This window comes from Chiloscyllium plagiosum, chromosome 9 (assembly GCF_004010195.1).
Source record: "Chiloscyllium plagiosum isolate BGI_BamShark_2017 chromosome 9, ASM401019v2, whole genome shotgun sequence".
Taxonomy (NCBI): domain Eukaryota; kingdom Metazoa; phylum Chordata; class Chondrichthyes; order Orectolobiformes; family Hemiscylliidae; genus Chiloscyllium; species Chiloscyllium plagiosum.
Window position 1 is genome coordinate 86,443,316 of NC_057718.1, and position 11,259 is coordinate 86,454,574.

The following is an 11,259-nucleotide window of genomic DNA, read 5'->3' on the forward strand; positions in this document are numbered from 1 at the left end:
AGCTGTACGTGCTACGTTCCCCTGAGAAACCATCACCCTCTACATTTCCCAAAACAGCATACCTGTTTGAAATGGGTATATCCACAAAGACTCCTGCTCTAGCTGCCTACCTCTCTTACCCTTCCTGGAATTAACCCATCTATGTGACTGTATCTGAGACTTTCCCCCCTTTCTATAACTGCCATCCATCACATACTGTTGCAAATTCCTCATCGCTTCTATCTGTCTCTCCAACCGATCCACCCAATCTGATAAGATTCGCATCCAACAGCATTTATGGCAGATATAATCCGCAGTAACCCTTAAACTCTCTTTAAACTCCCACATCTGACAAGAAGTACATATCACTGCAAAGGCCATTTTTGCTCCTTCACAATCTACAGACCCAGAAAATAACACCGTTGTATTCCTCTACAAACACTGCCGCAGGTTAAATTAATAGCTATGGCTTATATTTTAAGTTTAATCAAGAGACTTATCTCCAAAACATATAATCAAGAAAGAATCCACTGTACCCACTACTGCAGCCTTTCTCTTGGACAGACTTAAAACAACAATTAACTTATCTGATTCTGTGCTGTGAACTTCGCCCAACAGTTCTCTTTAAACACACAGAAAGGGAGAGAGGCCAAAGTGAACATCGGCCCCTTAGAGAACATAGAAAAGAGGGTACATGTGAGTTAAGTTCTATAAGTGAGAACCTGGCCAAATGCAATAACTTGGGTGAAGAGGTTAACAAGAAAATAAAACTAGAAAATAGACAGTACAAAAATAATATGCAAGTTTATTTTAAGGAAACCAGTTATCATTTCACACAACATAAATATTAGGCTTCTATTAATAGTCGGTGTAGGTTCTTGTCAAGAAAAAGAGGGTGAGATATACTAGAGGGTAAGGCTAGATGACCTAATGAGTACTTTGTATGAGTCTTTATTGAGGCAAAGTATTTTAATAAAACACCAGTATATTGAATATGGCAGAGATAATGGGCAGGGTGAAAATTGAAAATTATTATGCAGGATGTAATGGAACGGCTAGGTATGGTTGGGGATGGCTTATATCCTGAGTTTCTTAAGGATACAGGGGAAGAAGTTAGCAGGAGAGAGGCTTCTAATCTGCTCTAGGTATAGGGGATGTACCAGAGGATTAGAAAGTGGCAAAAATGACACCATTTTCCTCCAGTGGAGACACCAAATGGAATGGGAACATTCTAGAAGTTTAATAAATGTTTATAAAGGGCTACATGGTAATTTTGGAATTTAGTCCTTCTTGGTAAGTTCTGTCTTAATAAAATTGGTCTGTTGTCAGTTAAAAGCAGACCCTATCGTGCCTTACTAGAATCATGAGGAGCAGCTTTCAGACATTTTATGATGCACATAGATACTTCTATTGCATGGCGAGAGTAATTAAATCAAAAGCAAGATATAAATGGGCAAAAAGCAAAATTCAGAATTGGAAGTTTGTTTTCTGGGGCTTATATGTACATTGGGTTGGAAATCAGGTAGAATGCCTCAAATGTCACTTGCATCAACAATCTTATTTGAAACTGTCTGTGCTATTGCTACCTGTAAAAGGAGAGAGCTTCACAAAAAGATGCAGCAGTTTTCAAAACTGAAGTATCGGTGTGATGCCAGCTAGAATAGATTGTAAGCCTTGCCAAGCAACACCACTGACTTTTCAATATTACAAAATGTAAACATATGGATTAACCCAGAGTAATTCACTGCAACTTTTTGCTGAGCAATTTTTTTCAACTGGAATAGTTTGGCTTCAATCTCCCTGCATTCAGAAAACATGTATTACTTAAGAGGCACTAAAATTAATCACCCATATTGGTTCAAAAACCTTGAACTGATTCTACTCCTTTAGCTCCTTTGTATAAGGAGCTGTAACAACTGGGGAAAGGCTGAGGTTTCAGGTCTGTCATTATTGTTCTCATTTTGCCTCCTTTCTCCAAAAATGGAACTGTAAACAATCGAACAGACAGCTTTCATTTACTAACATTTTCTTGTGACCTTTGGAGTGCCTGGTAGGAAATTGAAGTTGATTATTCTTGTGTTTTTAATTATACTTTAATCCTGCCTTGCTGTTGGTGTGTCTCTCACCATGTAAACCCTCAGTCTTTCCCTCTTCATACTGAATCCAGGTTGGTCTCCTCCCTAACCAACACACTGCCATGGAAAGCATCATACTGTGTGGCTTCAGAGGGCAGCTCCTTGTGACCAACATTACAGATGCATTGAGGATACCTAACGCATTTCAGTGAACGTTCCTAGCCACAATAATTAGTTGCCTCCATTGAGTTTTCAGCAGAATCTCTAACCAGCACACTGCTATGGAAAGCATCATACTGTGTGACTTCAGAGGGCAGCTCCTTGTGACCATTACAGATGCATTGAGGATACCTAACGCATTTCAGTGAACGTTCCTAGCCACAATAATTAGTTGCCTCCATTGAGTTTTCAGCAGAATCTCTACAAATTTGCCTTGGCATGATGCAGTTACCATCAAACAACATCCCAAACACCACTTTTCTAGTTTGGTTTAGTTTTAGCTGGAGACCTAGAGAAGGAGCTACAGTGAAAAGAGGTTCCATGTTTCAACAGACATCATGCTGGAATGTTCTCTCTGAATCCTCTTCTGCCTGTAAGACCCTGTGATTGAATTTACCTTTTTGTGAATGGGAATGTTGCAGGAAATTGGATCAGCTTTGTTAAATTACAACAGAGTCGGTTAGATTTTCATATTGCTGTCAATCTAAATTCTTTTCTCATTTGCTCGTGTTTCATTTGTTGGCGTGCAGATAAATTGTTTTACTTGAAGTCAAGTGGTTTGACCAGCTGCATCATTCCTGGGATATCCACCTTACATCTGCCTAAAACTACTAAATAAGTTAGGGTTGGGCTACCTTCTTGAAATGTTTTGATGGGTCTGGCCTGGTCCATAAGTCTTAGTTTTATCAAGAACACCATGCTTTTCCATCCCATTGCCATTGAGATAAAGACCAACACTTTGATTGTTAGCTTTATCACCCATGAAGCTTGGATACTAGCTTTCTGTGATTCGTGAATGAGGATCTCCGAATCCCTCTGCACTGTGGCTTACAGCTGTCTTTCCCCATTTAAATAATCTTCAGTTCTTATATCCTTCATACATGAACTCACATTTTCCCACATTATGTTCCACTCGCTTAACCCATCTATATTCCTCTGCAGACTCTTTGTGTGATTTGCATGAACTTGCCTTCCCACCAAGTTTGTGTTGTCCTCAAACTTGGCTACAGCACATCCATCTTCTTCATCCAAGTCATTGATGCATATTTTAAATAACTGTGGCCCCAGAACTGACCCACGTGGCACTCTCCTAGTTACAGGTTGCCCTCCTAAAATGTCTCCCTTATCCCAACTCTCCGTCATCTATTAGTTAGTCAATCTTCTATCAATGCTTCCACAGGCACTTCTCTTATCAAGTAGCGTCTTTTTTTTTACAGTTCATTCAGGGGATGTGGGCATCACTGGCTGGACCAGCATTTACTGACCATCCCTAGTTGCCCTTGAGAAGGTGATGATGAGCCACTTTCTTAAACCGCTGCAAGCCATTGGGGAGGGAGTTGTAGGATTTGACTCAGTGACAGTGAAGGAACGGTGATATATTTCCAAGTCAAGATGGTAGGTGTTTGGGAGGGGACCTTGTAGATAGTGGTGTTCCCATGTATCTGCTGTCCTTGTCCTTTTAGATGGCAGTGGTCATGGGTTTGGAAGGTGCTGTCTGAGGAACCTTGGAGAAATTCTGCACTTCATCTTCAAGCTGGTGTACATTACTGTTACTGAGTCGGTGGTGGGGAGAGTGGATGCTTGTGGATGTTGAGCCAATCGAATGGGCTTCTCTGTACTGGATGGTATCAAGCTTCTGGAGCTGCAGTCATCAAGGCAAGAGGAGAGTGTTCCATCACACTCCTCACCTGTGTGTTGTAGATGGTGACCTGGCTTTGGGGAATCAGGAGGTGAATCATGAGCAGGAGAAACATGGGTCAGAAACAAATGTGCTAATGGGGATGTTTGTGGAGTCTCTTCCTCTGGTTATTGTATTAGTGAGCATCACCATTCCCCATTGGGTTTTACATGGGATGTGAAAACAAAAATGATAATTTTAAAATCAAGTCAGTGCTTGACTGGGGTCCTTTTTAGGTCAGTTGATAGATGAATGGAACATGGTGCAACGTAAATATGGACCACAATGTTTTTGATGGCTGCAAGATTATGGAGGGTAGAATATGGGAAGCCAGCAAGCTGTACATTATTATAGTTAAGCCTAGAGGGAATGGAAACAAATGAGGGTTTCAGTAAGAGATGAGTCAGATATGACTCTATTTGCAGGAAGCCTGCTTTATTATTAAACAGAAGCTCAGGAACAGAGTTTGCTGCAGAAATCAAAACCAATGCTTCAGTCTCCCTCCGAACATAACCTCTAAGCAGTGCCATGGGATCTTTTACAGCAACTTGGCAAGGTAGAGAGGGTCTTGTTTAAGGTTTCTTATTAAAAACTGAACCTCAAAAAGTGAAGTGCTCCTTCAATTCTACACTGGACATTTCTGCTCAAGCTCAGAAACAGAAACTGGGAGAACGAGGACACTATTCAATATGACCATACCTCACCCCCTATCCTAATGCCATATTCTTACTTTGTCCCCATACCTCTTCATATTCTTAATACCTGAAATGTGATCAATCTCTTTCTTGGTGATATTCAGTGACTTGGCCTCCACTGCCTCCTGTGGGAGAGAATGACATTGGGTCACCAGCCATTGAGTGAAGAATTGCAGGGGACTGGAACCCAGAGCCTTGTGATTCAGACAGAGGGGATGCCAATTGAGCCACAGTTACATCTGTAAAGGAAATATTTACAGGGAATGAACAGGGGAGTGGGAATGATTGGATAATTCTTTCAGAAAAACAGCCCAAACCAAAATGGATTTCTTCCAATGATTAAATGGAGATCAGGGAAAATCAGATCCTCAAATTGAAACTTCAGTCTAATTTCATGTTAGAATTCATTTTTATCAATTCAATTTCAGTGGAAATAACATGAAAAAAATAAACATTGCAAAAACAAAAGGTCTCAGATACATGCCCGATAATAGTGTTAAACTGTATTGTAATAACATGACAGTAACCTCTGTATCTATCATGGCATATGGAGAGTTCCTGGACTGATGCTACAGATATGAGGTGAACAAATGGGTTTGGGGAACAGAAATATCTCATTTCTCAGACTATTTATATTGTTAGGAAACAGGAGACCCAAATATCTAACAGGAACATCCATTCTTCATGACTTCTACATGTGGTACACTTCTACATGTGCTTCCTCTTGCAGCCCCTCCCATTTGTTTTCCTTCTGTCCTCCAAGTGTTAGTTCACAATGTCATAGACGTAGAAAAAGGTGTTTGGTGTGATTTAGTACTATTCATCATTCTTCACCTTTGAGCTGATATAGGAAGTAGGAGCCCCCTAGCCTGCTCTGCCATTTAATAAGATGATGGTTGATCTGTTTGTGTTTCTAATTCCACATTCCCATGTGTCCCCAGGAACCCATTGATTCCATTCCTTCACAAAAATCTGTCTACCTCTATAAAAATATTCAACGACTCTCCTTCCACTGCCTTCTGAGGCAAGGTTCCAATTTGCTGCAGCCAACAAAAATCTCCTTATCTATCCAAAAATGGTGACTTCTAATTTTAAAACCGTATTATTTTTATTATGAGTAAGAGCACTTTTGCTCTACCACAAATTATATCACAGGCAGACTTGATAGCTCATGGTGAATGCCAGAACTGTCCAATCATCAACAATCTAAAACATTAATCCAAATGTCATTGTGAGAGGTTAGAGAAAATTCAAAGAGGCCTTGAATTTTTTTAATTTCATTTTCCTTGAATAATTCTGTTTCTGGATTCTAAAGATAGTGGGGATGGGAGTATAATTGGCTGTTTGACTGGCAATCAGGCAGAGAAGTGAAACCAGTCAATATGCTGGAAATGGACCATGAAGGATTTGTAGATGAGAAAGGAATATGAGGGGAGTGGGTGCTGTGGAAATAGTGGGATGGGACAGGGTGAGTCAGTATGTTTCTCCCATCCTAAGATTGTTCAGATCATTGAGTTCAGGAGTTGTGATGTCATGTTGAGTTTGGACAGAACGTTGGTCAGGCAACATCCAAGGAGCAGGAGAATCGACGTTTCGGGCATGAGCCCTTATTTAGAACGTTGGTGAGGCCACTTTTGGAGTATTGTGTTCCAGCCCTGCTATTAGAAGGATATTATTAAATTGGAGAGGGTGTAGAAAAGATGTCCATGGATGTGCCCAGAATGGAAGGTTTGAATTAGAAAGAGAGACTGGATAAACTGGGGCATCTTTCACTGGAGTGTAGGAGTTTGAAGGGTGACCTTATTGAAGTTTATAAAGTCATGAGTGGTATAGATATGTGAATAGCTTGGGATTGAAGAGTTCAAAACCAGAGGGTATAATTTTAAATTGAGAGGAGAAAGATTTACAAAGACAATGAGGGGCAACTTTGTCACACAGACAGTGGCTCTTACGTGGAATGAACCGCCAGAGGAAGTGGAAGAGGCTGGTACAGTTACAATATTTTAAAGAGATTTGGACAGGAAATACGAAAGGTTTAGAAAGTTATGGGCCAAAAGCAGGCAAATGGGATTAGTTTCGTTTGGGAAATGTAGTCAGCATAGAGGAGCTGGACCAAAGTGTCTGCTTCCATGGTGTCTGACCCTGACTTTAGAAACTTGTGGCATGTATTAATAAAATCCCAAGGTAGAAGAGATTTTAACCATTACTGTGCCAAAGACTGAACTATCTTGTTACAATTTGTAAGTAGCAACCTTTCACTTTATTAGTGGGCAATTTAAATGTCCACTTTTCCTGTACTTAAGTTTTTGGACCAAAGTTCTTCAGCTGGAAATGTTGTTTTCCGATCTTTCTGTGTGAACAAACATTATATTGCCTAATATCTGTTAAAATTAATTATGCCTCAAACTAATTCTACTCTCTCTGCCATTTAATTGAATCACTGGAGGATTTGGTTGTTTTATTTAAGGAGCTGTCACAAATGAAGAACATCTGGTGATTCAGGTCCACCCTCACTGATTTTTGTCATCTCCTCTTCCGGAAAATGGATCTAATGGAACTGTCGATAATTGAACAGACAACTTTCATTTACTATCATTTTCTTGCTATCTTTGGAGTCCCTGGTAAGAAGATCAATCTGATTATTCTTATCCTAATGACTTTTTAACTCTGTTCTTGCTCTTGATGTCCCTCTCAACATACAACACTTCAATTTCTCTCTCTCTGCGCTGAATTAACTTTCAGGGCATTCTTTCAATTAACAACTCTTTCTGCTATTTATTAAGTTTATTCTCTTGCAAAAAAAAGTTTGAGATTCAGCATAAGATGTTTGAGAATTGATTTATGGTAAGTTAGCAATGTTTGAGAGGACTCTATCACTGATGGTTTTCCTTGCCTCATATATGTCTGGGTCAGTTGTTGATCCATGGGTAAAGATTGATTGCTATGATTAATCAACAACTCCATTATCCTGTAACAGGCAAATATCAGGATGGGCAAACTCAATAGACTTTGCTCTTTTCTATCTATAAATGCCTATGTTTCAGGTCATGTTCCTAATTTTTTCCAGTTTAGGAGAGGAATTTACTTCATTTTAATCTGTGCAGTATTGCCACACCCATATAGATGTGGTGATTATCAGTTAGGAGCTAGTCACTAAGTACTTAAAGAAGGAAGTAACATTTTGATATAAAAGCAAAATATTGTAGATGCTGGAAACCAGAAGTATTCTGAAGAAGTCATACTGGACTGGACTTGAAACATTAATGCTATTTCTTTCTCAACTAATGCCACTAGATCTACTGAGTTTCTCCAGCACCTTCTATTTTTATGTGACATTTTTATATCTGAGACAAGTGACATTGGTGGAGATTCTTGTGGAGCACAAACACCCACACAGACTTGTTGGAATAAATGACCTGATGCTGAGCTATAATTTCCAAGCAATGCTCTGTCATTAATTTGGAGATTTGACTCTTTTCTTTGTAGCTAACTTCCTGACAATTGTCCTTCTGTCCCAAGGAGGCTGTGGTCTGTCCAAAGGGATCACCCTATACTTGGTGGGTATGACAACAGCAGACCTACTGGTCATTATTTTCAATGTGATCATCTATTACATGCTTGGATATTATTTACCATTCTCATTTCTCGACTACACTCCCATATACAGTATCAATGAGGTGATCAACTATGTGGCCATTGACTGCTCTGTTTGGCTGACAGTTGCTTTCACTGTGGATCGCTTTGTCCTCATTTGTTGTCAAAAGTTCAGAGAGAAGTATTGTAGGGAGAAGACTGCAGCTGTGATTATAGCAACTGTCTGTATTGTGTTCTGCTTCAAAAACATGCCCTTGTATTTTGCTTTTGAACCTGTCTATGTAATTAACAATGTGGAGTGGGGTGCTCAGTTCAAACCAATTTATTACACATTAACAGGATGGGTGACTTTTGACTGGCTTGATACAATTGTAAACCCATTGTTACCATACTTTCTCATTTTACTGCTCAACGCACTGACTGTTCGCCACATTGTGATGGCGAATCGAACCCGCAGAGCACTGCAAGGTCAACACAACACCCAGAACAGCGACGATCCAGAGATGCAGAGCCGAAGGAAATCCATCATTTTACTGTTCGCCATTTCTGGCACTTTCATCGTGCTGTGGATGCCATATGTTGTATTTTTCCTCATTTCCAGAATTACAGACAATCAATACAATCCTCATCAGTACACGGATCCCTTTCTTATTGCAGAATATTCTGCAGATATGTTTCAACTGCTGAGCTCCTGTACAAACACATGTGTTTATGCATTGGCTCAAAGTAAATTCAGAAAAAAATTGATAAACATAATAACGTATCCATTGTCTTCAATTTTTAAATATGTCAAATAATGAAAACAATCTGAGACACAGCTATATAAAACACTTATAATGAAATCTGCCTTTAAAATTGATACATATTTGCATGTTAAGTTTTAGCTAATTGGGAATATTCTCATCTCTACATCAGGACATGTGTTCAAAATGTTCCGTGATCAACTTCTTAGATAATAAAACAGCTCATGTACACACGCAGCACGATCTTGACTGTATTTAAAGTTGCCTGATAATTGGCAAGCAACATTTTCTCTATATCAGTATTAGACAGTGACCAGGGACTCTTGTAGTGTTCCTACCTCTGAAGCAGGAGGCATGGTCTCAAGTTCCACCTGCTGCAGAAGTATACAACACACTTGAACAGGTTGGATAAAAAATACAGGCAGTAACAATCCTGAATGAGAGAGAATCTAATCACCTCACATTGACGTCCAACAGGATTATCATTGGTGAATTCCCCACTTCAACTCATGGGATCTACATGGGGATCGACATAGTGGTACTGGAAAAACACAGCAGGTCAGGCAGCTTTCGAGGAGCAGGAGAATCGACGTTTCGGGCAAAAGCTCTTCATCAGGAAAGATCTACATGGGAGCAAATGTACGTAAGGGGTGGAGATATTCACAATTACCTGAAAACTAAGTTGCACCAGCAATTTGTATATTGTGGAGACTGGAAAAGGTCGAACGTTTGCTGCAAATAACCCATCCTTTGATGCCCTGGCAAAATCTATTCCCTCTTTACAAGGTGCAGGGCAGGTGTCTGATGGAATACTCACCACTTGCTTGGATGAATGCATCTCCAAAAACACTTCAGTTCAATACCATCAAGAAGTACCCCGTCCACTAGTGTAAATGTACAGTTGTTTCACTGCTGGCATTCTGTGGAAGCAGCAATGGTGCACTTACAAAACACACTGCAGAGATTTGTGAATAATTCCCTCAGCACCACTTTACAAATCTGCAGCCTCGAACAAAAAGGAACAACTGATGTACGTTAACAAATGTGTGTCAACCTGACACGATCGAATGAATGAATTAAAAAATAAAATCAAAGCAGAGGCTGGAGTTCCATGGTCGGAGCTGTACTTTTACAAAGGGTATTGGCTCAGAGAGCTGTCTCCAAATCTTTGGTCCATTTCTGCTGTGCATCTTGTAGATAGTACACAAAGCTGCCACTAAGCTTTGGTGCTGTGAGAATGCTGCTTGTTAATGTGCTTCTAATCAAGTGGGCTGCTTTATCCTGGAAGGTGTCAATTGAGTGTTGTTGGAACTGCACCCATCCATCACATTCCTGGCCTGTGCCTTATAGATGGTGGACAGGTTTTGGGAAGTCAGGAGATAAGTTATTCATTGCAGTTTTCCTTGTCACTGACCTGCTCTTGTAGTCACTGTGTTTATGTGGTGAGTCCAGTGAGTTCCTAAGTAGTGAAGTAACCTTACAGTACTACGCTCACCTTTCTGTCCCTCCGTTGGTTTAATATCCATGATCCCACTTTCCATTTGCTCATATGGGCTTTCACCCTTCTTGCAAGTCCATAATGTGGAACATTGCAAAGTCCAATTGCACAATTGCACAAAGTCCAATTGCACAATTTGTGGGCGGCATGGTGGCGCAGTGGTTAGCACTGCTGCCTCACAGTGCCAGAGACCCGGGTTCAATTCCCGCCTCAGGCGACTGACTGTGTGGAGTTTGCACATTCTCCCCGTGTCTGCGTGGGTTTCCTCCGTGTGCTCCGGTGTCCTCCCACAGTCACAAAGATGTGCGGGTTAGGTGAATTGGCCATGCTAAATTGCCCGTAGTGTTAGGTTAAAGGGGTAAATGTAGGGGTATGGGTGGGTTGCGCTTCGGCGGGTCGGTGTGGACTTGTTGGGCCGAAGGGCCTGTTTCCACACTGTAAGTAATCTAAAAAAAAGTAATCTAATCTAAAAAAAACAGTATTACCCTCATCACCCCTGAACATTATTTTGTCACCTTATTCAATCAAGTTCATGAATGATGATTTATTTTTAACAAATCTGAGTTTAATTTATTAGCTCAATTTTCAAAATAGGTATTAATTGTATCCCAGATTATTTCCTCTAAAAGCTTCCCTAACACTGATTGTCATAGAGTCATAGTCATAGAGATGTACAGCATGGAAACAAACCCTTCGGTCCAACCCGTCCATGCCGACCAAATATCCCAACCCAATCTAGTCCCACCTGCCAGCACCCGGCCCATATCCCTCCAAACCC

General features: G+C 40.4%; 1 protein-coding gene across 1 annotated transcript; it reads left to right on the top strand.

Moving 5' to 3' along the window:
• Positions 1-8,209: 8,209 nt before the first annotated feature.
• On the top strand, positions 8,210-9,037 carry LOC122553266 (probable G-protein coupled receptor 139). Its single transcript, XM_043696851.1, has one exon. It carries the CDS (start codon positions 8,210-8,212, stop codon positions 9,035-9,037), a length of 828 nt encoding a protein of 275 aa, XP_043552786.1.
• Positions 9,038-11,259: the final 2,222 nt, after the last annotated feature.

Excerpts from the sequence above, each read along its gene's own strand:
- LOC122553266 (XM_043696851.1), top strand. The coding sequence starts at position 8,210 with ATGACAACAGCAGACCTACTGGTCATTATTTTCAATGTGATCATCTAT.